The sequence below is a fragment of the Rattus norvegicus genome, chromosome 17 (genome assembly GCF_036323735.1).
Source record: "Rattus norvegicus strain BN/NHsdMcwi chromosome 17, GRCr8, whole genome shotgun sequence".
Lineage (NCBI taxonomy): Eukaryota > Metazoa > Chordata > Mammalia > Rodentia > Muridae > Rattus > Rattus norvegicus.
The window spans coordinates 89711170-89736862 of record NC_086035.1 but is presented as its reverse complement, the minus strand read 5'-3'; the positions used below and the strand labels follow the sequence as shown (position 1 = coordinate 89736862).

The window sequence follows — 25693 nt, the reverse complement described above, 5'->3', positions numbered from 1 at the left end:
AGTTCAATACAGCTACCACATAGAAGAAGACACACTGATAATACATTGTGCAAGCTTTTACAGCAACACATGTTGATTTGCAACACCACACAATTCAATATAAAGTGCACAACCTCAATCTGAGGTGACAAGAGTACTAACGATGTACTAACAGCAACACACACACACACACACACACACACACACACACACACACACACACGATTTTCTTTCCTCAAATCCTGTGACAGTACATGAAGTCTATACCACTTAGAAGTCTTAGATAAACACACGCTTTTCAAGTAGTTTAAATAATAAATGAAATATTGCTGTAATAAAAATGGCCATATCAATTCTGATTAAAGCTGAAACCAATGTTTTAAAATTAAAAAAGAAAAATAAAAGATCACAGATAGAGACCTTTGGCACTGGGAATTTGGACCAATGTTCAATACAGTCTCCCTCCATTACTACTCCTTCTTCCCATCTTCCTTAGCGCTCTTTTGAGTGGATGGCAGAGCTACTGTAGAGGATCTACTAAAGCACTGGGACCTATTAGACATGCATGTACCTCCTTTTCTAGGATACAGTATGAAGAGATTTCCATGCCTGAGCAAGGCTCCTAGAAAATTTGTGGAAGAATCTAGAGAAGAAGGGGATCAGAGATTCAGTTCACTACCAAAAGCTACATGGACACAAGTTCTTTTTCAATTCTATCATCTCATCAAACTGGAAGCCAGCTTGAGCTACCAAGTCTTTCCCCAAGGCTAAGCTTTCCATCTAGTAGGACATTAGGCCCTATTGCCTTCTCTAAGTGGAACAGTGGGTTTGATATATGAAGGGAAGGGAGGTCTGTGGGCCTGAGGCTCAAGATGGATGAATAGCTGCATGTTTACTCTTGGTAACCAGTTTCTAGAAAGGAAAGTCATGCTTGCCCATTAGGGAGTGTACCAAAGTGGTACTACTTCTTGAAACTCTGGTGCACAGGGAGTTTTCTTTTCCATGCTCCAGGGAATTCATTGGCTGTCTAGACAGCAAGGGCCTGGAGCTACATTCATACCGAGGATCAGTATGTCTGATCAAATAAAGTCTGGGGAAAAGTCATGAAGGTTTGTGGTAGGTAAGGAAGGACAGGTCCTTCTTTCTTCTGTTCCCTTAGTCTTTCTGAGTATCAAAATGCTCATCTATATGGAGTGGGAGAATGCTTCCAGACCCATACCTGCCTTTTGCATGTAAAAGGCCATAGTTCTACCAGCACTTAGATCTGTTCATCTGTGACTTAAAGTTATCATGGGAGCTGTGGATGGCTCTCCATCCAGTTTACAGGGAAAGAAACTTACTTTCAAAGTATTATTTTGAATTGTAGTGATCTCTGCATATTCTGGTCACTGTGGGTCTTTATGGGAGGCAGATAAAAGAAGTTCTTAGGCTATCTTGAAACTGCTTGCATGAGGAGCTCATTTCAAAAAAGGAAAAGAGCCACGTGGGATAGTAATTCACTATTGGGGTCTGGGCACGGGGTGTCTAACAGGAGAGACTTTAAAGTGTGGCACGGAGAAGGAAACTGAACAAGAGAGCATCCGGGATGCAAATGACCCTTTACCCAGATAGTAGCAAAATGGCAGTTGGGAGGAAGCCATTTTTGTCACACAGAAGTCTCATTTCCCATGGCTGGGTTTAATATTCTGAGTGCATAACACTTAAGGCGTGTGCTGCACACCCTGTGCTAGGGCTGATTAGGTTTTACTTTTAATTTTTGGCTAATCCAAATTATCTAATAAAAGAATATGATTTGAAAAGACACTTCAAGAACTAGTGTCAACCTCTGGTTGAAAGCAGGCTACATGGGAAGGAGAATGGACATGCTTGCCTGGATCTGGGTCCAAGCGGAGCTTGTCAGGCCTATAGACTGGGTCTTCTAGGGCCAATTAGTACAATGCCCAAACAGGAAAAACATCTTAATTGTTGATCTGGTCAATTGTTTTTAGAAGTTTCATTTTGAAATACTATCTTTAGGTATATGATAAACCACAGTATATACTAAAGTAAGTTGTTCCATTTTTAAAAGAATTTTGTGGGTTCTGTGTTAAAATTACCTTGCTAAAGTGTTTTACTGTGCCTCTATGAAAAGAAAAAGAGAGAAGAAAAAAAATAAAGAAATAAATCTGGCTTAGGTTTCATATCTGCCCCTGAAGTTTGTATAACCCATATAAAATAAAATCTATATGTTACAAAATAGGATTTCTTTTAATATATATTTTTCTTTTTGTAAAATTATATGTATTTAAATACATTTGAAATGTTGCTCTAGGTAAATTAGAAATTTTTTTTTCTAATACTATGAAAAAGGCAAGAGTTTTTCTGGTCAGCATACATTTTATATTTACTTTGTCCTTTTCACTGCACCCCAGAGAACCTTTTATGATTCAAGGGTGATTTGGCACTAATCAGCACTACTGCTCTGAAGTGAAAGTAAGGTTGGATTAGCATAAATATTAAAAGGGAAGTATTTATAACAACTTTATACTTTCTCTTACTGATTAGAACTTAGCCTTTTGTCACTAATTATTAGAGAGGTTTTCTAAACTTAAGAAAGGATTTTTTAAAAGGAGCGATGTTTCCTGTTGGTTTTGATATTTTTAAACTGGACTCTACTGTGACACCACGATATAGAAATAGAATTACTCTGGAACAAACTACAAATACATTTACACAGTTTGTGACAACTTAGCTGTCTACCTAGAGAACTGAAAGTTTGGTGAGCAAAGTGATTACAAATCTTGTCCCAGGCGTTCGATTTCTTCAATGAGGAAGTCAATGTCTTGGTGAGTTGCTGCAGGGTTTGAGATGACCATGCGGAAGAAGTTGACCTTATCTCCTAAGGGTTGGTAGCTGACCATTGTGGTCCCATACTCCATCATTCTGGCTTTAATCACTGGCGCCACCTGTGGGAGAGACCATGTTATGCAATGTTAATTAATTATTATTTTATTATGCAATGCACCCCAGAGCAAGTGATGTTTTTAGTTTTTAACTAAACAGGATCACAGTTTTCTCTTGAAGGAACTGCTTCAAGTTTTCAAGAGATCAGAGAATAAAAACAGCTTAAAATATTAAAAACCCTAAGTGTAATAAGAGATGAACCACCTTGATGGTTTGTTAGTGTTTGCAGGGAATGGGTAGAATCTTGTCCCCGGGTTAAATGGTTTAGCAGTACTACACTGTAGAGAGTTTCACCCCAGAAAATGCAAAGACATTGAAAGAAAGCATTGTTAATAACATTTTTATGAGGGGCAAGCCTCAGTATCAAGTGATGGGTAAAAGTAGCAGACAAAAAGGCTGGAGAGATATTTCAGTGGATGAGTGCACTTGCTTGAAAACATGAGAACCTGTGCTCCCCAAGCACCCAGGTAGCAAAGGCAGGAGCAGCTGTACATGGCTGTAACACCAAGGCTGTGGGGAGGAGACAGGCTGGTCCTGGAACTTAGGCCAGCCAGCCTCGCTGAAACGGTAAGTTTCAGGTTCCGCTTTGAGACCCTGTATCAAGTAAGGGCTGGAGAGATGGCTCAGCAGTTAAGAGTTCTTCCAGAGGACCTGGGTTCAATTCCCAAAACTCCAGGTCTGGGTGATTCAACACCCTCATTCAGACATACATGCAGGCAAACACCGATGTGAGTGAAATAAAAAAGGGCAGTTAAGAGCACTGACTGTTCCTCCAGAGGACCCGGGTTCAGTTCCCAGCACCTACATGGCGACTCACTCCTGTCTGTAACTCCAGGTCCAGGGGATCCAACACCCTTGCATAGACATACATGCAGGCCAACACCGATGCACATACATTTTTTTAAAGATTTATTTATCTTATGTATATGAGCACACTGTTACTGACACACCACAAGAGGACATCAGATCCAATTACAGAGGGTTGTGAACTATCATGTGGTTGCTGGGAACTGAACCTATGACCTCTGGAAGAGCAGCCAGTGCTCTTAACCACTGACCCATCTCTCCAGCCCTACATTTAAAAAAATGTTTTTGAAAAAAGGGAATTATAAAAATTTTAAAAAGAAAAAAGAATGTCTGAGAGCAAGGGAGGAATGCCCAGTGCCTTCCTTTAGCCTCCCCTGAAATACGTACCCACCACTAGCACACAACTGCACAAAAGAAACATTAGTAAACACACTTCTGTCAACCTTCTTGTGATCCTAAACTTTTCTAGTTTTTCCCATTCTCTTTTTACATGGTTTTCACTTAAATAAGTATTTTGAAAAAAATAAAGCACGAGGCCTTAGTGATATGAAGACTTATCTAGGAGTAAATAGCTGATCCCACGAGACTTCATACACAGAGGGACATCTCAGACAAGATCACAGTGCTTTTGTCACACTTCATTGCAGCTTCCTGGGTTCTCTTTGCTGCTTCAGACTAAGTTTGTGGTCTCCAGCTCAGCAAGCCGGCCCTTTGTCATCAGCTCCAGCAATTTATCTTCAACTGCTCACTAAAGCGAGTCTTCGACTCTGACAAGGGCCATTTATTAAATATCCTTTGAACCATCTTCATTTTTCGTCATTTCATGCCTAGTATCAGTCACATCGTGGCACCCACGTCTCCCAGTCCACATCCTCAGTCCTCGGCAGGTTTCCCCCACAGTGCCACAACTGCAGTGAGCCCTTTCCTGCCCACCATCAACTGTCTTCTTCTGAGTGATAACTACAGGATCTTACACTCTGAGTCTAACAACATCCTAATTTCTTAACTGGCCCTTTACCAATGAGCAGCTACATTTTCCCTTTCTACCCCATCTGTAAGCTGCTGGACGGTAGGCATGCTACCTTTTCATTCTATTGTTTTAACACGGTGCAGGAAACTGTAGAGGGCTTCCTGAATTCTAACAGGCCCGGCAGTAGCATGAGAAGAGCAGCTCGCCGAGATGAGACACACATTTCAGATCCTCATCTTAACATCCTCATGAAGGAGTGAATGATTCTACTCAGATGCACGATCTGTCCACATGAATTTGCCACTGGAGTTCGTATGTACAGCATCTGATTTTTGATGTTCACTACAAAGATGCAGCCAGAAAGGAGAAGCCAGAGATGCTTTCCACTTGGGGTGTGAGATGTATGCGGTCATAGACTCAGTTGAAAATGGGGACCATCACTTGTATTCATAATTAAATAATTCATAATTCACCTCTTCATAATTAAACTGTGCATTTGTTTCCTCCCGAGGGGGCTGGCATTCATGAAATAACATGCAGTTATCTTAAAAATTATTTTCACTAGATGTTAAGAAGCTTTTGTGTTTAAATCTTAGAAATGTATGTGAAAATCTTGCCAAATGAGTTCTTCATTACTCCACAGAAGACTTTCAAAGTCTCCTCATGAATGAGGCCAAATTGCTTCTTTACCAATTTGCTATTAAACCCATCTTTGGCCTTTTGGAAAATCACCAATTAGTGGAGGACTATAAAAGCTGTTAAAATAGATACAGGTAATGGTCAGTGAATTGCTGGGTGTGGTGGGACACACCCTGAATCTAAGGATTTAGTGGGCAGAGTCAGGAGGATCTCTTGTGAGTTCTAGGCCAACTGGGCTACACAGTGAGCTCGAGGCTAGCCTCTGAGGCAACCAGAAATGCACCTACCAGATCCTCATCTTCACATCCTCATGAAGGAGTGAATGATTCTATTAGTCACAACTGCTTCTGTTATCTAGATATTTGTCCCCTTCCAGTGAACTCTTGGGAAAGGCTCATCAAACTTGGCAAATGTTCTTTTTCCCTTATGCAAGAAAGTATGTGAGAAGCACCTGCTATAGTCTGAACATCGTGTCCTCGTAAATTTCTCTCTTGCAATCTTAACCCTCAAGGAGATGGGGTACCTTGGGAATCTCTGTCTTGTTAACACCCCAGAGAAGGTACAGGGAAAAGGGCCACTGATGGACCAGGAAGAGGGCTATTGGCAGACAGGAGTCTGCTGGCTTCTTCACCTCAGATTTCCCAGCACCAGAACTGTGAGAAATCAATTTCTGCTGCTCATAACCCACCTAAGCTGTAGCAATGCATTGTCCTGCAAAACCCAATGCCACTCTTTTGGTGGCTTTCGAATACTATAGCTCTGAACTAGGCAAATTCTTGGCCTTGTCTTGTTCAAAATTTAACTTTGTTCTCTTTCCAGCATGCAGCCGCACACATACATATATGCACGCACATGTACATTTGCAGATATACCTGAACAGGTACCTTCATATACAACATACACTGACAAATTAAAAAAAAATAAAAAAAGACTCTACCACATGTGAGTTTCATCCTGTTGAAGAATGTGGTCCCAGATTGTTAAAGGGCAGATAATAATATTTTTAAAAGTTTCCTGAGGGGTTTTCATCTGCATCAGTGGTTCTCAACCTGTGGGTCGTGGCCCCTTTGGAGTCATATATTAGGTACCCTGCATATCACATATTTACATTGAAATTCATCAGTAGCAAAAATATAGTTATGAAGTAGCAATGAAAAATTTTACGGTTACATAAGGAACTGTATTAAAGGGTTGAAGCATTAGGAAGGGTGAGAACCACTGCTCTACAGGAATCCTTTACTTTCCTTTATGTAGAAGGGAATAAATTATTCCAGAAGGTCAATGAGCTAAGGCAAGACTCTCGGCAGTAGGAAATACATGCCTGACTAACCTGGCTACGCCTCCAGCCTCCTTGAGTCACTGGAACAAAGCCTACAACAATGAACCTTCTGAGGTTTATGTATACATGATGGATGGCCCTAGCCTCCCATTCCTACGGCGCTGTGAGAAATAGACTCTGGCGTCCTCTCCCTTTGGTGTGCACCATAAAGCAAACTTCATCCATGTGTAAATGTTGGGAGCACGCAGAGATTAAAGATCAAAAACCTGCACCTTTCTAACCAGAGTCAACCTTACTGTGCAATTTGGAGAACATTACATTTTCCCAGGTCATTCAATAAAATGGGAGAGCAACAGTGCTCGGCTACATCAACTCACATGAGCTGCTATGAGACTTTAAGTGACCTGTGACCTGGTGACTGTGGAGCTGGGGCACATAGTACACACTGTGAACGGGAGCTGTTAAGATTATTGCTCCTTCTACTGGGTAGCCTGGATCTTGGTATCTCAAAAGGGTCTTTTTCTTATCTTTTATTTTGCTTCCTTATCTTTTCTCTTTCCTCCTTCCTTCCTTCTTTCCTTCCTTCCTTCCTTCCTTCCTTCCTTCCTTCCTTCCTTTTCCTTCCTTTCTCTCCTTTCTTTTTCTCTTTTTCTTTTGGCTGAACCTTTCTTATACTTGAAGTTTCTTTTGTATTTGGAAACCAGTGACCTTCAAGGACAGTTTCTGGTGCTTTCTGAATGTCAGTAAAGATTGTCACCCAATCAATTATTTTAAGGCATCATAAACTCTCTCTCTAGGAACAAGCAAATGGAATTGTGAAAAGTCAGGGAATGATGGCTTTGTACATCCGGGCTCTGTGAGAGCTCATGGAGGAGACGGGTCCAGGCTACAGCTGAATTCTCTACAAAGATGTTGCATGTCATAGAGAAGACACATGGGGCAAAGGAACACTCTGCATCTACCTTTGAGAGGCGGCTCATTCTCTCTTCATTGTCTTCCAGAACTCGCAAACTAGGAGGTACAAACCAGAAGCAGACATTTGTGTGCTGAGGCTAAAAAAGAAGAAAATAGGATTCAGACATGGTCTAAAATTCCAAGTATGGTTCAACCGTATTGATTCTTCAGGTTCAGAAGAAAATCCCTGTATTTGAATGAATAATTGCCTTTGGACCTCTCCCTTTCACATTCTTCAGAGCTGAGAGTCCAGTCTTTATTCCAGGTCGAAGGAGCCATCCCACCCCTATTGTCTCCCCTTGTAATGATCCCACTTAGCCAGAAAGCACATTTCTGACGTCAGAAAACGCCAGGGGTAAAGCCTGTGATTGAAGCCGCTCATGGTGACTGTTGAAATGTGAGCACATACCTTCCCATCGAACACCATTTCATATCCTTCTCGGTTTTTAATGATATTGTATAAATACTCTGCCAGCTCCAAACACTTATCAATGTGAGCTTCAAATCCAGTAGTCCCCTACAAAACAGAAGAAGGAAAAGGCATTAGGCAGACCAAGCGAGTGGGTAGCTCTCAGAAATGAGGGAACAACATGAATCCACTGGAGATTGGCAGTTATTCATTCTGCCATTCCCAGCCCTGCCACTTTGACACGCCTTAGACAAGGCTGCTTCAGAGGCTTTTCTGGTGATTACCCCCTTTTAATTCTCCCCCCAAGGTGTGTTTGTTCCTTTTCATTAATAGGCCCCACAGTTGACTCCTTTTGTTCCGGGGCTTAATTCCCCAGACAATTATTTTGATTACTCAGGGGGAAAATTTGCCTCTGCAGCTCATAGATGCAATCATGGAAGTCATTAATAACAGAAGGGCTTGGCTAGTCTTTTCCAGCAGATAAGAAGCCTTGTCAGGGGTTTCCCCCTCCCCCCCCATCCCCACATGCCTGCTTGACCCTTACTCATGATGTAAATTATCCATCCCCAAACTCCCTCTATGTCTCAGCAAGAACAAACAGTCACTTGCTGAGTGTCAGTTGGTCAGACAAACAAGTCTCAGGAAGGCTGTCATTGTGCCTAGCTTTTTGGTGTCTTCCTCGGTAGTGACGCATGCCTCACAGCAGCAGAGCACGTAAGCTATCAGCAGCTTTTATTTCTCAGTTCTGGAAACCTTGCATCTGGACTTAACGAAAAACAGTACAACTGCCTTAAACCAGAGCTATCTAACCAATGTCTGGGCACACTAGGGAGCTGATTTCCAAAATGCCTTTCCTCTGCTAGTTCCTGTATTTGCTAAGTGCAAACGGAAATCCCAGGAAAACAGTTAATGCTCCTGGATCTGGTACATAACCTAATCCAGCGTGGAACTCAGAGGAAGCAACTGTAAGTATAATAGAGTTAAGATGGGCGGGTCAATCATTGTCCCAAAGGAAGACCCAACCCAGTCTATGTAAAGCATGCTTCAGAATGAGCTGTATTGAAGAAATGAGATGGGTTCAGAAGATGTTGCCCCAACTGTGGAGTTCTCCTCTGTCTACTCTTCTTCATTATTCTTTTTTAGATGAAGTCCTAATTCTCGTAGGGATAAAAGAAAGATCACCAGGCACCCAGTAAGCTAAGACAAGAGGATTGCTGGGAGTTTGGGACCAGCCTGCCTTCAGAATAGGATATTGTCTCAAAACCACGTAACCATTGTAGCCAAATTTTCTATGGTTATTCCAGCAGGGAAAGTTTGATTCCTGTGACAAGCATGTCAAAGGAGCTTTTGATGGGATAATTATCCTCACTTCTGGTCTATGTTGAGAGATTGTGCTTAGTATTTTGAGAACTATTTTCATAGTTGAGACAAAAATGAACCTTTAAGTTGGAAGCCAAATGGAAAATTGTTCCACTTGGATGTCCAGCCTTTTGAAGCTTTGTGTAACAAATCAAGAAATACTCTTAAATACTGCAGCCTGGCCTTCCTGTTTTCTCCTCTCTGAAGTCTTTTATTTCAGGACAGGAAAAGCTGGCTCCTTAATCTTCATCAGGGGTGACCTGCTCCTTGTGTTTGAGAGAAGAGAGAGAGAGAGAGAGAGAGAGAGAGAGAGAGAGAGAGAGAGCTTCCACTCTATATAGAGATAAGTCTTAACTTAGTATTTGACAATTCATCAGGGAAATGAACCTAGTTATTGTAAAGGCTGGTTGGGAACCCACCACACTATATGACCTTGATGTTGTGACCAGATGACCAAGTCTTATGCTGAGGAGTGGGGGCTGCTTACATGTTTTCAGCAGACTTAACTGTTGCTTTGTTTTGTTTCTTTCTTTGTAAGATAGGATCTTCTTATGTATACCTTTGTCTGGTTTCTGACTTGCTATACAGACCAGGCTAGTCACAAACTTACAATGAATGACCCTTCTACTCCCAAGTGCTAGAATTACAAGCATACCCTTTCAAGGGTGATTGGGGGCCAGGAGACATGCTGTAAAGGTCAAAGGGATAGGGGCCCAGTATACACCACTCTTCAGAGGCTTCCCAGAAGCAGTGGTGACACTTCCAAACGCTTGAGAAAACTCACTGGGGTAAATATTATATAGGAGACTGCCAGAGGATATGCTATTCCCAGGAACTATCTCGGAGTTCTTCCCACTTAAGCTAGTCACTTGTGGCTTATATGCTTCTCTGTCAGTGAAAAATTTCCTCTTTTCTTCTTGGCCATCTCACATGCATCTGACCTGTATAAGGCCACTCCCTCTACTTGAAAAACTTCCTAAAACAGTCTGTGGAGTTTGTTCCTGAGGACAGTTTGTACTTCTTTACAAAGGCCTTTGCCTGCCTTCTTCCTGGAATTCCTTACATGTCTGCTCATAAGTTGCTTACTTCACTCTATGGGACTGAGCCTGTTGCCCACTTGTAGGCAGTGAAAACACAGAGTCAGATGTGTAGTGGCCTCTTGACCAAACACACAGGAAGGGTATCCCTGCATCCCCTTCAGTTACCCCTTGCTTGTTTTCCTTTGCTTTCCTTGGTGTAGTATTTTTCAGTTAGGTTCTGTAGTATACATAGGCAGCTCTTGCCATTGTTTGATTTTGCGATTTGTAAGCTGAGACTCTAGTCAAAATTAAACCATGTACCTCACAAAGCAACCCTCCCCAACACACACAAAAAACCCCCATATGACCCCCCCCCCAACACACACATATGAAAGTGGTATTTGGGCTTGAGATTTGTGTGTCAGAGGGATAACTCAAAGGATGGAGGGGCAAGTATGACTAGAATAGATTATATACATGCATAAAGCAGTCCAAGAATAAACTAATAAAACATAGCCTCTGACCTATGCAGCCTCCTTACATTTAACATAACAGCCAGCCTCCAGAAGGCTGCAAAGAGGCCTCACCTGTACTGTACACCAATAGCTACAGAAAAGACCTCTCTGGTGGAGGAAGGATCACCACCCAGGTAAAATTAAAAGTATGCAGGACCCCATACAAAAGACTGGGGACTTCTGGAGTTTTGATATTTTCTCATTAGAAGTCATCTCCTGGAGTGGTCATGAAAATAAGTGGCCATGGTAATAAGTGGCTATGGTAGGTGTTTTCATTCTAAAACATACTAATCTACTCAGGCAATCAGTCATCAAGACAGATCATCAACCAAGATGGAGAAGGGGTGCAGAAAAGAAACCAAATAATGAGAATGACAACAGTAAGAGGTGCTTCTTAAAAAATCAAGGTGTTCTGTTAGATGCATCAAAATGGGTCTTTGAGTTGAGGGATCTTTAGAAACCCAGGATGTGAGAGGGGACAAACAGTGGGTGTAATCATGCTTTTGGCCATGGAGAATGCAGCCATGCAGACACAGGGTTAAAAAGAATTCCAAGTAACTTTTCATTTATCGACCATGCTTTTAAAACTTTGTCAGATAGGTTTTCTTTTATTTTGGTTATCGCCTCACCTTTGCTCTCCACATGAGCCATAATTTAAAGACATCGACGTGGCGTCCACACTGCAAGGCCTTGTCTCCCGTGTCATAGGACAGGTCATAGTGCTTATCTTGCTGAAAGAGGTAGGAAGCATGCATCTGGTTGCAGCTCTGCATCAGTCCCTACAGAAGCAAAGAGAAAATTCAGGACACTGTCTTTAGCACTGAACTGTGCGTAATTGTTAAGAAAGAAAAGTCATAGAGCCAAATGTTCTTGTATCTTTTGGAAGAAGAATACAGCAAGAATTAAATAGAAAACCGACTGGGACACACATATGTGTGTGTATATATATATATATATATATACACACACACACACACACATACATATATGTACATATATGTAGATAAATAGAATTCACAGTGTGATGCTCATTTTCTGGGAGATCATCTTGGTCTAGTTTTGTTGTAGTTAAAATATTTCAGAAACCTAATACAGGGGGCAGGGATAGAAGTAGGAGGATTGCTGCAAGTTTTGAGGTCATCTTGGTCTACACAGTGAGTTCCAGGACAGCCAACGTTACATAGCAAGATTGCCCTTTTAAAGAAGGAAGGAAGACAGAGGAAAAGAAAGGGAGGAAGAGGCTTCAGAAACTTGTATGTTCTTTGGTTTTTAAGATTTATTTTATGTGTGTGGGCAGGCTGCCTGCATGTATGCCTGTCCACCTGCATGTATGTCTGTCCTCCATGTGTATTAGTGTCCAAAGAAGCCAGAAATGGATATTAGATTCCTGGGAACCGGAGTAATGAATGATTATTTGCTGCCATGTGGGTGCTGGGAATCAAACACGGCTCCTCTGAACGATTAGCCAGTGTGCTAAACCTTTGTCTAATCTCTCCAGCTCCAACTGGTTCTTCAAGTGCAGTTACTGTGGTTCTTCTAGTACTTTCTCTCCCTGTAGTGATGAAACGTTGAGCTATTCAATAGCTCGCTGCTCTTATTTTTACACAATAGAGTGTAGAACGTATCCAAAGCTGCTGCAATCCTGAGTTGAACCTAAATGAGCAACCTTTCCCATCTCCTGCTCCTCTCCCAAGGGTCAGGCTTAGGGATTACATTTTCACATTTAGTTGCTTACGGCAGTTGCAAAGAAGAGTTTCCTGTCAGTGATCACGAATTTGCCCAAGCACCATAACCCTCTTCTAGAAATAGGCAGCGAAGTGATTGTTCCAAAGAACAGCAAATGACTCATGCTTCTGACTACAATAGCATCGCCGGTCTCTTACTGGAAACCCCACTACGATTCAATTTATCACATCTGCTGGAAGCTTCTGATTCTTCTGTCAGCCTCTGTGTAATTGTGATTTCATAAACGCTTTGGCATTTGGTTTTCTTTCTCTTGTGACTCATGACAAGAGAAGAAAAGACCAAAATGTGATCGCTGAGCTGGAGAGGAATCAAGGACCTTTTAAAAAAGTTATTCAGGTCAATTCCTCTGTCTCCTGTGTGAGATACGTGTCGACCCGGGATCCCGCTAAGACGTGGGATCTCGTTAATAAAGCTACCTCTTGCTGTTACATCAAAAAAAAAAAAGTTATTCAAACTGAAACGCAGAGCCATACAGACAGAGTGCTTGGTAGACAATAGAATCGACTCCACCTTCAGGTTGGGCTTCAGGTTTGAAAATAAGACAAAAATATAATGTGTTCGCATTAGAGCAAGAGGAAGGCACTGCATTTGAAAAAGAAAATCCCCTTAAAGACCCATAAGATGTAGTGTAGCAGGGACTTCTATTTTGTTTCACGCTCACAAAAACTTTGTATGAGTTTTTCCTTGTCAATACCTTGACAATCAATAGCTCAAAAATAGTTGTGATCAGTACTAAAGGAAAGAATGGAGGAAATTATGGGATGGTGAGTGGGTCAGACCAGCTCCAACTAAAATGGACAGATGAGCTTGCAGCCCTCAATGTTCGTGACTGACACTGGAAGGACCAGGCTTACAATGGGAGTAAACAGTGATCTAGGTTGGTACACACAGGCTTTCATGAAGTAATGTCCTGGTTCTGAGCAAAGAAACCATCAAAGACCACTGTTTTCCAAATGAGTCTAAATACATGGGTGCTGCTCAAAATGGAAGTCTCAGGTTCAAATAGACTTCAGAACGTATATATTTAAGCATGTGTTGTTTAGATATTATAACGTATGACAGAATATTACAGGCTTCAACAATCCCTTGGAATGCTAGGGTTTGTTTTAAATTCTCATCAATATATCTCAACCTTTTTAAAACTGAAGATTTTTTCTCACTACAGAATATTTACTGCAATTTTATGCAATGCCATCATTCATTATATTCCAAAGGTGGGGTGTGTATGTGGTCAGAACATCATATGCTATTGGATTTGAGGGAGAGCTTAGAGTTAACCTGCTTCTTTCTTGTCTTTATTTTTAATTATATATATATCAGTGTGTGAGCTGGTTAGTTTTTTTTTAATCAACTTAACACATGCTAGAGTCCGAGAAAACACCTCAATTAAGAAACATGCCTCTATCAGATTGTCCTGTGAAAGTCTTTGGGGCATTGTCTTTATTAATGATCCATAGGGGAAGGCCCAGCACAATGAGGGAGGTGCCACCCTGGGCAGGTGGTCCTAGGTTGTGTAAAAAGGTAAATGGAGAGTACCTCCCACAGTGGGCTGGGCTTGCCCACTTCAATCATCAATTGTAGATGCTTACATCTTACAAGTGACAAGTTTCACTTGATGAGGTCTCATGTATGATTTGGCATCAAGAGATGTGCAGACACTGCAGAGAGTTCTAACCAGTGGCAAGTAGAGACACCCACTTTCTTGTGTTGAATTTATACTTCTTTGGTCTCACTGGTGTTTTTTTTGAATGGCATTTTGGTTTGCTTTTATTGACCCTGCATAGTGCATATTGAAGTCCCACCCTTTTCACAGGTCTTTGCAGTAAGTGAAATGAGCCTGTTCTCCTCAAGCTCAAGCCTGGCCTGGTCTGTGTCAGCCTTCCTTTGATATAGCCTTTCCTTGCTATATCCATTCTTCCCCTTGGAACAGAAATACTCTGTGCCATTGTAGAACTTTTGTTTTTTTCAGAGTCTCACAGTTGAGAGACAGCTTTGAGTCACTGAAGAGACTTTGAGACAATGTTGAGACCGTTGGGTTACAGTGAGTTTTGAACTGTCTGCCCTTTGTGTTGGAAGATAGCCCTGAGTGTATGGAGGCCAGGGAGAGAACGCTATGGCTTGAATGTGAAACATTCCTCCACAGGCACATGATTGAGACCTTGGGTCTCTGGATGGTAGTGCTGTCTTCGGAGACTGCAAACTTCAGGAAGAAATAGCTCACTTGAGTTGGGTCTGGAGTGTTATAGCCTAGTCCCACTTCTGCCTGTGAATTTGTGTTTTGCAGAGACTGGAAGCAGTAAGATATCCCAGCCACATGCCATATGTCCCCTGCCGATGTACCTTCCTCATCAGGATGGACTATCATCCCACACTGTGAGCCGAAGTAAACCCTCCCTCCTTTAAATGGCTCCCTATCAAGTATTTGGTCACAGCAATGAGAAAAACAATTAATAGTAATTCTTTCAGATGAGACTAGCTGTCCTAGTCTATAAAACATCCTGTATCTGATTCAGTCTGCCTTCTCCCTTCCTCTCATCTGAAGCAGAGAGATGCCCCGATGTCCCAAAGTGTCAAGGCATATTTTGGAAGGGAATGGGTTAGGTGCCAAACGCAAGGCTTTATCCTAGGTAGCATCAAGTTGTCAGGTCTTTCTTTCCAATGCAGGAATCTAGTCAGATCCAGACTGGCCTGTTTTCATCTGGCTTGCAGTTCTCTTTCTGTCTTGCTGTGACAGAGTGCAAACCACTACCAAGTGTCTGGCTGAGACCTAAGTAACAAAGATTTATTCTTTCCTTAAGTAGAGGGGCTGAGGTTTACATGGACTCTGATAGACAACGACAAAGTAACTGAGTGTCTTTTTGAAAACCAGTCTCAAGGGATAATTTTACAATGTGTTTCTCCCAATTTTGTAGGGGATTTTTGTCTTTAATTTGTGTCCAGATTTTAATTTATTTGATGAAGACACAGAAGGCATGCTGTTTAAATTAGTAGCTGTAAAGAAGAATGAAAGATGAGAGAAATAGCTATGCCCTTTGACCCAGAAATCCTTATTAAAGGGATGATTAATCGGAAAAGTGATAGAGATACATGCCTATGGATTTTATCAAGTGACCAGGTATTATGTGATAGAATATTCAAGGACCATTAAATAACATTTTGAAATAATCGTGTTCGTCTTAGGATGTTAAGTATAGAATGCTTGTATGTACCATACATAGTAACAATTTTATTTTGAATATACAAAAATGAATGTATATATAACATACACATTCCCATAAAATTGTGGGAGAATATATTTAAAGACAGTAATGATATTTATCTCTAAATAACAGGATTTTGCCTGAGTCTAAATGTATCTTTATTTCCTGAAAGAAGTGAAATACTATTAAAGCAAGTAAAGTTAAATATTTAAAAGTCATGATACTAAAATGTAGTGTCATGATTTTAACATGATAAAATCTAATTAGGGTAAACGGAAGCTCCTCGGTTTAGTCTTTTCTTTCACTTGCTTGGTTTCGTTGTTTGCTTCTAGGCAGGGCTGGCTCTGTAGCCTAGGCTGGACTTGAACCATAGCAATGCTACTTCAGGCTCCTTAGTGCTGGGATGACAAGTGTGAACCCTGTATTTGGCTCCTTGCTTGGCTTTTGTTAACAATATAACAATGACTGTAAGGGGAGGACCATGAGGACATCCAGGGATCATGAAGGGTGAGGTAGAGATGTTGACCAACAGTGAGAATCTATTGCAAACATCTAAGTACTCTGAATAAAAGTGGTCATCACTTATTCTCATTGTGGTAAATACATATGCAGATAGATTAAATTTACATATGCAGATAGATTAAATTTACATTCTGAATATGACATTCAAATTTAAATATGAGATGTAAAGTATACACATGCATATATATCCATGCATATATATGTAAATCCTAACACTAACTTTAATCCTTCGTTATGTGTTCATTGTCTATAGTAAAAACTTCTCTTATTTTTGAAAACAAACTGCCGATTTAATTTTCTGAAAGGGGAACATAGAAGGTATTGGAGGTCTGAGCTGAGGGAAGGAGTTTGAAGAGAACATGCAGATGAAGTCAAGGTCTCAGTTCTGAAGGCTGAGAGTTCAGTCTTTTTCTCCCCTCTAGGCATTTGATCCTTCCCCCCTGCAAAGAGAGATCAGCAGAGCTCCCCGTAGGAAGCTTGAGCACCTGGACCTCAGCAGAGAACACCAACTGCATGAGGAGTTAGATCTGCCCCACAACTGGCCCCAGATCAGTAAACGCTTACCTCCTCTCTGACCAGGAGAGCCGAACATTGCAAGGGGACACCCATCATCTTGTGGGGATTCCATGTCACAGAGTTGGCCCTAAAAGACAATCACATGAGAGGGTGGCTTCCCACATCGGGCTCAGATTACTGAGGTTCTGCCCCTTAGAGCTTCCAGTTTGCTATCCTTTTCCCACGCTCCAGATGACATCCCATTTCCAGACAGAGCCTCCCATTGTTCACAGAAAGGGATGGCGAACAATTCACTCCCTTCTCAGCACCTCCAGTGAAAGCATATGTCTGCCTGTATGGCGGTCTTAGGGCTCTTAGTTAGACGGGTAACAATAATTCAGAGTCCTGCCTTTAGCCACGATTAACCAGAGCACTGAAAGAGTCACCCTTGAGCTTCTGTTGTCCCTGTTTCTTACTTTGTCACAGTGGCCTGCGTGAGGAAACATCACTCCATTGATTGTCCTTTCTTTGACGGCATTTGTCCTCCTCGTGTGTCCTATATCCACCTTACAGCAGAATTTCCAATAAAGCTTGTCCTCATTCTTATGCAGCACTATTCAGTGACTACACTACATTATTACCATGGGTCATATTTCTTTAATAGTAATTACAATTAGCTTAATCTGGATAGTCTTAACTGATCCCCACCCCCATCCTTGGCATTGGAATTATTTTACAGTTTTGTTTATAGTCTCGGTCTCTCTTATTCCTAAATTGTCAGCACCCCCTTCCCCTAAAGCTCAAATTCCAAGCCACTACATATCTAATGATGCCCCAGGGTGGCCTGTGTTCACTCAGCCTATGTTCCTTCCCTTCCTTTACCATCTCGATCACACAGATTGCTTTTTGGTCTCTGAATGGTCTACTCTGCTCTTGAGCCTGTCCTGCTACTTCCTCTTCTTGGCTTCACTTGGTTAAATTTTATTTGTCCCTAGATCCTGATTCTGAAAGTGTCATTGCAGCCCTACTCATTCATGTTCCTTTAACATCTCCCCCTCACTCCCACTGTGCTACTCCAACCTCTCCCTTCAGTGCCCAGAGAAAGCAACTATTTCCACAAGAATTCCATATTCATCAAGCAAGCTCAATGCTTACCATGATGCTTTGTATAAAGAATCCATGGGAGGAAGGAAGGCAGTGGAACAGCCCATAGCAACTGTCTACCGTGCCCTAGCTTGCTGCTCCCTTATCTCTCCAATGAAGGTGTGAGAGCTTTGGGAAGAAATGATGTACCTGAGATCTTATTTAAGTCAATGAACAATCCAGCTCAGGGGGGTCCATGGCATGTGGACAGCATCACTGGTGACTTATATTTGTGGAAAATATTCTGCCAGCTCCATGGACAGGATTTCTGACTTTCTACCATTTTTCTGTCCTACCTCTGCATGGAAGGCCACAAACATATCCTACCCTCTAATCAAACAGAGCTCAACTTTTTTCAAGGACATTTACCAAACATCTTTGCTCTCCAGAGGGAATGCCCTTCTTTATTTCTGCCCCTCACTGGATGATGCTAAGCTCCAGAGCTGATGGCTGGCACGTGTTGCCTGGAATGAGGGGATCTTCCTTATCAGCATGTTTGCCTTGGCTCTCAAGCGGGATCAAAGGCAATTGATGCTGCTGCTTCTGTTTTACTGCAACTCTCAGAGAGTCATTAAGTCCCCTGGAGGAAGGGACTAGAGAGTTGGTTTACAATGTCCGACTTGCTCTGGAGTACGTAGGCTCTAGGACCTCTTGGCTACACTGGCGGCAGGAAAGGCAGTGCTAGCAAGAGAGTCATCTGAAGGACTTGGTTTGTCCCCAAACAGGATGCTGGATAGTGCTTTGCCGTTATACTGTGAATGTCACTGAGGAATGCCCTGAAACCACAGAGAAGCGATGGATCGTGGATCCCTTTCCTCTGGAGTGTGCATAAGCATTAGCTTGTGATACTTAGAGAAAATTTATTTCTCCAACGTAGGCACATTTCTTTCCTAAAATTAAGCCCACATATAGTTGTGCTCCAGCAATTTCCAACAGTTCTGTGATCTCGTTCACCAAAGAGAGTGCACCGCGTGCTAAGAAACTCTAGGATGGTTACCATCTGCTTCATGTGCTTAGAGCACGACATGGCAGTGTCCTTATTTCTGAGTATCCATCCTTGGCTATTGCATTTGGTAAATTTAGTTAAACCTGGGTTTGAGAATTGTGGCAACAAGAACACAAAGGACTTCATGTTCCAAGATGAATACTCTGAGCTTTTCTCTCAAATAATAGTCTTCCATACAAAAGCGTGTGGGTGTTTGTTTTTCTGAGTCTCCAGGTAGGCAATTTAGCGAGCTTTCAAGTGGTGGTGGTGGTGGGGTGCTCCATGGTTCTTTGCACTTGCAGCGTGAGGAAGCATTAAAGATAGCATAAACGCTTCTACTTTCTGTCAGTCAGAAACAACAGAGAATAGGAGGTATTGTGCACTGGCCACTTCTGAAAGCACGTGAGTTCAATTCTGGATAGGCAAGTATGGTCCTTAGTCAAAGTAAGGTGGCAGCACACCTGCCCTCCTCTCCCCTCACCCCCGAGCCTTGGAGTCAGAAAAAGAATAGTGCTAGTGATTTAACCCTGCTGTGTTTCAAAAGCCAGGGCTCCTGGCAGCAGACTCAGGAACAGTTTTCTCACGGCATGGGCTTGCTCTGTCCTGACTTTTCCCCAGGCTTATTTCTGCTAATTCAACAGGACACTCTTGGCTTGATCCTCAGCCTCCTCCTCTCCCGCGTCAATGCTCATAGGTTCTGTGCAGGCCTGTGAGCAGGCTATGTATCACACAGATCCTCTCTGTCTGGCCTCTCTGTGTGCTAACAGATGCTCTCAAGCTCCCAAAGCCTCTTGTCCAGTCCTGAAATGGAACTTGTGCCAAGATGTCCAGGGGCAGAGCCAGGGTGAAGCTTTTCCTGGGCAGTATCTGACTGCTTGGCAGGGCACGGTAGGCAGTTGGCAGCCTCCGATGAATTTAAGGCTTTCTCTGTTGTCTAGAGTGTCAGAGCTCACAACTGTAGCTGACCTGGTTGCTGGGTTGTGATGGGAAAACTGGTTGCCCTTTACATGTGTGGCAGAGGCACAGCCGGAGGTCATATTTTGTAGGCTGCATTTCCCCCCTTGGACCTCAATATGTTTTACGCTAATCAAGTATTACTCTGTGTTCTGCAGCCTTTCTCAATGGTCTAGTGCACCAGCACCAAATAAAAACTACTTACTGCATCAATCGGAGCTATGTCAGAAAAGGGTCATGGTGGAATGAAGCCAGGAGAATGAAGTCATCAGCACGACTTCTACTCGGCTGGCTAGGTCTAATCCCAAAGGTAACTTCCAGCATTACAAATGACAAGGTGCTTACCTATTTTGATAAACTATGTATTACTTTCCTTAAAGTACTATTCTTACAGTAACATGAGAGTGATATATTATCTTTCTACAAAAATGTGGACATCCTGCAGGTTTGATTCAAAGCTGGAAGTCATGAACTCTAGAGACAAACTCTATTTTTGAAAGACATTCTCCTCAGGTCACTTTTTTTTTTTTTTTGCACTTAGGCATAGGCAAGGCTCCTAAGTACAGGCAGAGTGGGCTTGCTGGCATTCTAAGACTTCCTTAGAAGTCGAGTGCCATTTTCTTCTGTGTAACCTTTAACACTCTACATTACAGACTAGAAATTTTCACATACCTCTCCACACCGTTCAGCTTCCACTTGTGTTTCCGAGACATCAGTAACCCTCCACCCCAAGCAGCCTGAAAAGGCAAAACAGACGAGAAAGGATGTAGCACCTTTCAATGGCCTAGATTTCTACTTTGATGTCTTGCATATAACGCCATTCTATAAAAATGACCTGCATAGTTCCATGTTGAATAAGGGAGTGGGAACAGACCACCTCCTCCTCATGTGAGGGCCTTAAATTTCAAGGTTGAGGTCTCCGGCTCTATCTTACATTTGTATATTATTTGTTTATAATTATGGAACCAAATTGGAGACACATTTCTCTAGTCTGCATGAGCTGGAGAAAGATAGACTTTCCATCCCTTGTTGTGGTTTGAAAGTTGTTCCTTTGGATGCCCCATGCTCTAGAACAAGAAAGCCTATGGTTGCTACAGTTGGAGTAGAAAAAGTGGGGTGGGGAATCATTAAACAGGTCCCATGTTGAATGCCAGAATTCCCCATGCTAATGCTATCTGCAGTTTTAGATTACAATAGCATAAAGAGTTTGCACCTGGATGTGTAACAGCTTATCCCTTCCTTAAAGGGAGAAGATATTGCAACAACTCAACAACAACAACAACAACAACAGATCAGCTGAGTTAAACCTTGTGGTTAGTTGGTGATGGTTTGTAATTGGCTGTTTATCACAAACGTTTTATCTCATCGTGGATTGTTAGCAAGCACTTTGCTGATGGCAACTGGTCTTCAAGCCACACCAAGTAACATGCTCAATTAAAATTCCTCCAGTCTTGTAAAAATAGACATATTTTATTGAAAATGGTGGTGTACTTCCTTCATCTTTTGGTGCCTTATGTTAAAATATCTCAAATATAGTTTAGCTTCTTAGTTCACCAAGCTAACCTATTGGAGACTTTGTCATCCACATTTCCTAATTTTAAGTCGTCAAGCCCACTTTTCACACTGAATACACGATTTTCTAACTTGAAGTTGAATTTTATAATCCTATGGGTTTTTGTTACAAATGTAAATTCTGACGCTATCTACAAGGGAGACTACATATGTATAACCAGGAGTGTGGGTGACTTTTATCCAGGTATATTATAGATCAGCAAATTGAGAACCAAGCATTCAGCTCAAGTACTGGCCATGTCGAGAATATTTTCATGTTGGGAACCTTAATACAAAATCAATCTTGAGCTATTTCCAGCCAATATTACACACTGTGTAAGTTCTGTGCCTCTGAAATCTTTAAAAGGTGAGATGCCACCATTCTAAACATGAGAGAGAGAGAGAGAGAGAGAGAGAGAGAGAGAGAGAGAGAGAGAGAGGAGAGAGAACAAACTGTATATCATGAGATTGATCTAAATAACATACAAAGGTGTTCAGGGGTAGTCGCTGAGGGTACTCACATCCACATGCATCCAGATCTTATATTTTTTGCAGATGTCAGCTACAGCCAAGAGAGGATCAAAAGCCCCGTACACAGTGGTTCCAGCTGTGGCACTCACCAGGAAAGGAACAAATCCCTACAAAACCAAGAAAGCCCCAATTGTATAAGAACAGGGCTTTACTCATTCAATTTTTAGCCCAGTCTCACTTGGAACTCAGTATGCAGAGTGGTCTCAGTATGTGACAATCCTCCCAGCTCAGGCTCCCGAGTGCTGGAACTACAGGCACACCAGGAGTCAAGGCTTCTTTTAGTGAGCTCATTGAAAACATGGATGCTCTCCCCTGCCGTGTGCATTGTCTTTATTATCAGAAGAGTTGTCTGCACTCCAGATTGGCCAAATCAATGACTCATCCAAGATTTTGAAGTGTCCACTCACTGCCCCTGACAGCTGTCCCATGACAGCAGCAGTTAGCAGTGCTGGAGGTTTCCAGTGATGCCCACTAGTCATTTGTACACTCTAGGTAGACCTACTGATCCTTTTCATTTTCTTCTCACTTTCTAGTCTTTCTTCTTCACAGCCAGGCACCTGGGTTTAACTCCTCCCTTAGTGTGGGCAGGTGGGAAGGGTGGGGGAAAGAGGGATGCTGCCAGCCCATGCTCCTGTGTGATATAGCTCAGTGATTTATTCGGGGCTTTAGAGGGGAGGTCTTCACATGGGGCTAACCATTCTCCAAGCTACGGCAACATGAACATTGATTTAAATAACAGGAGATGGCTGAGGCTACAGGTGGGTAGAAGAAAGTCACAGACAGGATCAGAGTCGTCACACTAGGCTGTCCTCATTGTCCTGTTGGTTTATAGATCCTGATGCTCTCAGGATTTGTCCTTAGGTGGCAGCAAAGGTTTAATCTTATTGTTCATGCTAATAGATACCTTTCTAATACATGAAAGCTGCAGGAGAAAAAAAGCCATATGAAAATAAATAATTGCTACTGAGCACACATAATTGCATTACTGCTAAAAGATTTCTAAAAGTAATCTCTGGCTTGTGAGAGATCAATCCAAGGGCATGTTATTTGATGGATATTGTTATTTTATCTTATATTTCTTAGACAGGGTCTCATATAGCTTCCAAAATGGCCTCAAACTTCACATATAGCTGAGGATGATTTTGAACTTCTGACCCTTCTGCTTCAACCACACTTAGCTTATGGATGCTTGGGCTCAAACTCTGGGCCTTTTGCAAGTCAGAGAAGCACTCTACTGACTGAGTTACACGCCGGAATGGTCTTGTTATTTTTAAAGGAGTTGTACATTTGTGCTTTCAGAATCAGCTGTATGCTTTAATAGGGTCCTCTCAAATCTTCATGTGACAGTCACTCACATGTTGCATGTTCTTAGTTATGAGAAGGGTTGTTCATATGTGTGTCTGCTTAGTGCCAAGCTCAGCACATAAGGAGGCTTCAGAATCCCATCCCTGTATAGATATCTACTCCACCACTTAAACTTTTGTAAAATGCATATATACATATACACATACCTCACACATATGTGTGTATATGTGCGTATATATATATATATATCACCATGATGGGACTAACTATTCTCCAAGTTATGGTATAAATGTGTGTGTGTGTGTGTGTGTGTGTGTGTGTGTGTGTGTGTGTCTGTATGTATACTCAGAAACCAACATGATGATTACATGAAAAATTCCATATTCTTGGAGATTATGATTTGAATTCTTTTTTAAAAATAAAGCCTAAATGACCTTTTTATGTTATAAGTTGAAATACATATTGCTATAGGTCAAAGATCACTACAAACTTACTTTCTGTTTGACTTCAAGGATTCTTCTTTCAAGGTCAGATGGGATCATTTTCCCTCTGTAAGGAAAAAGGAATATATGTTGGTTTGTCTGGACTAGTTTGCTTTGCTGTCTTTAAAGCATATGGAACCTCAAGATGGTTGGCTCCAACTCATATCATTAACTAGTGCCCAATTAATGTAGCTCATTGGCTGTCTCCAGGAACAGAGACAATTGTATTTATCTCCCTATGTGACATGTGACTACTGCTTCCCATCTTTAGTAAGATGGCCACACGGCTCCTCTCCTTTGCCCATAGACTGTTAAAACTCAACCTTTTGATTAATTTGAAACAGTCTTTTACAGAGCTCCCAGGGACTAAACCACCAACCAATGAGTACACATGGAAGGACCCATGACTCTAGCCACATATGTAGCAGAAGATGGCATTGTCCAGCATCAATAGGAGGAAAAGTCCTTAGTCCTGTAAAGGCTCATTCCCCCAGTGTAGGGTAATGCCAGGGTGTTGAGGTTGGAGTGGGTGGGTGAGAGTGGGAGCTTCCACACAGAAGCAGGGGGAGGGAGGAAAGGGTATAGGAGAGGAGGGGAGGGGATAACATTTGAAATGTAAATACATAAAATATCCAAGAAAAATAAAATTAAAAAAAATAGAAACAGTGCTTGTTGGGAACAATGCAATTTGGTAATGAAAAAGAAATTCAGAACAAAATTTCACTTCAAATCTTGTAATGGGTGGATATGTAGTTTTTTTTTTTTTGCTCTTTTTTTAAAGATATATTTATTTATTTTATGTATATGAGTACACTGTAAATTCAGACACACCAGAAGAGGGCATCAGATCCCATTACAGATGGTTGTGAGCCACCATGTGGTTGCTGGGGATTGAACTCAGGACCTCTGGAAGAGCAGTCAGTGCTCTTAACCGCTGAGCCATCTCTCCAGCCCCCGGATATGTAATTTTTAAGAAGAAAAAAAAATCCATTGTGAGACATTTGGATGAAAATGTGGGGCCCCTAACCACCCATGCACCCACAAAGTCTGAAAGCATAAAGCAAGTCAAAACCCAGGAACTCAGATAGACAAACACATGAGGAAGAAGCACCATGTTGTTCCCAATAGATCTCTTTCCTAAAGGACAGAGGTACCGTCTTTCTTACTATGAAAATGAGTTAGATATAAAGGAAAGAGGAGAGGCATCATTGACTTCTGATACCGTTTCATTCCCAAACACAGAGTGACCACTGGCTACTTCATGATACCTTTGGGTGTCTTTCCAAAAATATGTGATTTCAATACAGATTCATTCACTAGCTTTTCTTTAGCCTTTAAAAAAAAATCTGAAAATTCTATCGAGAGTATGTCAGTAACGTTTTTCTACCAACTTCATTCCAGACTTAAAAAGAAGCAAGACAAAGTAGTTGGAACGTACAGCAGACATTAAACCTCAAAGCTTTGAGGACCACTGGCTTAGATGGCAATGTCAGAGCAAAGTAATTCATATGCAATTACTCGGTCAACAGTAATGGATAAGTTACTAGGGACTGGGCTGTCAGGGTGACATTTAGCAAACGGCATTACAGGTATATTGCTATGAGGAGCAAGTCCACAAGAACAGAGCATCACAATGTCCAGACTCTTGTGAGACAGGGATGAGGAAGGGAAACGGTGCTGGGAATGAGCTTCGACAAGCATCTCGCTCCATATATTTCCCATCCATCAGAGATACCCAGGGATATCCTTTAATTCCAGCTTTCCTAGACCATCTTTCTGAAAGGTTTTTCTATTCATGATCTTTTTTGCCTGAGAAATTTTTGTATGATTCTGGATACACAGATATAGAACAGGTGCCCAATTAAACACTTACTGGTAATAAATCAAATACATTTATGGTGTTTAG

At 41.8% G+C, this 25693-nt stretch overlaps 1 protein-coding gene across 1 annotated transcript in view; it reads right to left on the bottom strand.

Moving 5' to 3' along the window:
* Positions 1-2616: 2616 nt before the first annotated feature.
* Positions 2617-25693, bottom strand: part of Gad2 (glutamate decarboxylase 2) — a 62529-nt gene continuing 39452 nt past the window's right edge. The window contains exons 9-16 of the mRNA NM_012563.2: positions 23800-23854; positions 21991-22107; positions 20591-20655; positions 16906-16984; positions 11503-11652; positions 7981-8088; positions 7580-7669; positions 2617-2924 (exon numbers count right to left, since the gene is read on the bottom strand). Coding sequence (NP_036695.1) covers positions 2751-2924; positions 7580-7669; positions 7981-8088; positions 11503-11652; positions 16906-16984; positions 20591-20655; positions 21991-22107; positions 23800-23854 — 838 coding nt within the window. The 3' untranslated portion in view covers positions 2617-2750. The remainder of the gene's footprint in view (positions 2925-7579; positions 7670-7980; positions 8089-11502; positions 11653-16905; positions 16985-20590; positions 20656-21990; positions 22108-23799; positions 23855-25693) is intronic.